Raw genomic sequence first — 1250 nt, forward strand, 5'->3', positions numbered from 1 at the left:
GTGACCATCTGATGTGACCTCCTGCACAAGGCAGGCCAGAGAACTTCCCTGACTTCGCCATGCAGAGCATGAGCCAAAGGAGATGAAGCCCCTCCCTTGCACGGCACCTCCTGTACCCCCAAACACACACTGCGCCCCCCCCACATGCGTCTCTTTTAGCAACGCCCGCCACAAGGCAGCCACTCACTCAGTTCATTTTCGATCTCCACCGTCAGGTTGTTGGCGTCAACGATCACTCGGTACTCCGGAGCCGCCTCCACTGGCCCCATCACTGCGGAGAGAACGCATGTAAGGATCTCACTGGGGCTCTGTGCTGCAGGGAGCAGGGTGGGGATTCAGTAGGGGGCGCTCTCCCCACACAGACAGTGCTGACCCCAATGCTAGGAGGTGCTGTGATACTGATGGTACCACCTTTGCAGTCAGAGCAGAGAGGTTAGCTGCGCTCCCACACCCCATCCCTGATCCAGTACCTTCTGTGGCTTTCGACTGTTTGCTGATATACTCCTCGATCTTCACCATGATCTCCGCAAACTGCCAAGAGAAAACACAGCAGGCTCTTCTGTACTTGGAAAAGATGAAGCAAGTGGGGGAAAGGGGAGCAGTAGGGGATGCTCTCCCCTCCGAGTCAGGGCTGACCTCAATGCCCCAGCATGACATTAGAGAAAAGAGGCCCCATGTCTCATTCACTGCCCCCAAGCAAGCCAGCCAGCCCGCCCCCCGCCTGGGGCCAGATGGGAGCCAGCACCCCTTAGAAGGGAGAGGCCCCTTGCCCCATTCCCTGCCTCCCTGAGCCGGCCAGTCCCTGCCCTGGGGCTGGATGGGAGCCAGTGCCCCCTAGAGGGGTAAGGCCCCATCTCTCACCATCTTGCTGTCCCAGAGCTTGGCAATGCTCTTGACCGAGTCGACGCTGAGGTCCAGCTGCATCTCCTCCTGCACATCCTCAATGGCCGGCTCATCTTCCTCATCCACAAAGTTGTCCTCCTCCTCCGCCGCCTCCTCCAGGTCAGCCAGCAGCTCGTCCGCCAGAGACATCCTTCAGGTCTGGGGCGGCGAGGCGAGAGCAGGGAGCGGAGGTGAGCAGAGCCTGGAGTGGGGGCGGCTTCTCCGCACACCCCACCCAGACACCCTCTGCCCTAGGGATTATCCCACCCCACGACCCCACCCAGAGCCCCGGCAGGGCTGGAGTCAGGTCTTCTTTTGTGAGCCCACCTTTCCCCCTACCCCCAACCCCTCCTCCTGCCTGTACCCCC

At 60.9% G+C, this 1250-nt stretch overlaps 1 protein-coding gene across 1 annotated transcript; it reads right to left on the bottom strand.

Annotated features, from left to right (window-relative positions):
* Positions 1–187: 187 nt before the first annotated feature.
* Positions 188–1097, bottom strand: LOC113408337 (U4/U6 small nuclear ribonucleoprotein Prp31-like; the record flags this gene model as incomplete). Its single annotated transcript, XM_026661527.2, has 3 exons — positions 862–1097; positions 471–531; positions 188–271 (listed from the first exon to the last, which is right to left on the bottom strand). Coding segments are annotated over exons 1-3 (316 nt in total), but the record flags the coding sequence as incomplete, so codon positions are not given.
* Positions 1098–1250: the final 153 nt, after the last annotated feature.

Source organism: Terrapene carolina, unplaced genomic scaffold (assembly GCF_002925995.2).
Source record: "Terrapene carolina triunguis isolate 2854851 unplaced genomic scaffold, T_m_triunguis-2.0 Scaffold8777, whole genome shotgun sequence".
In the NCBI taxonomy this organism is placed as follows: Eukaryota; Metazoa; Chordata; order Testudines; family Emydidae; genus Terrapene; species Terrapene triunguis.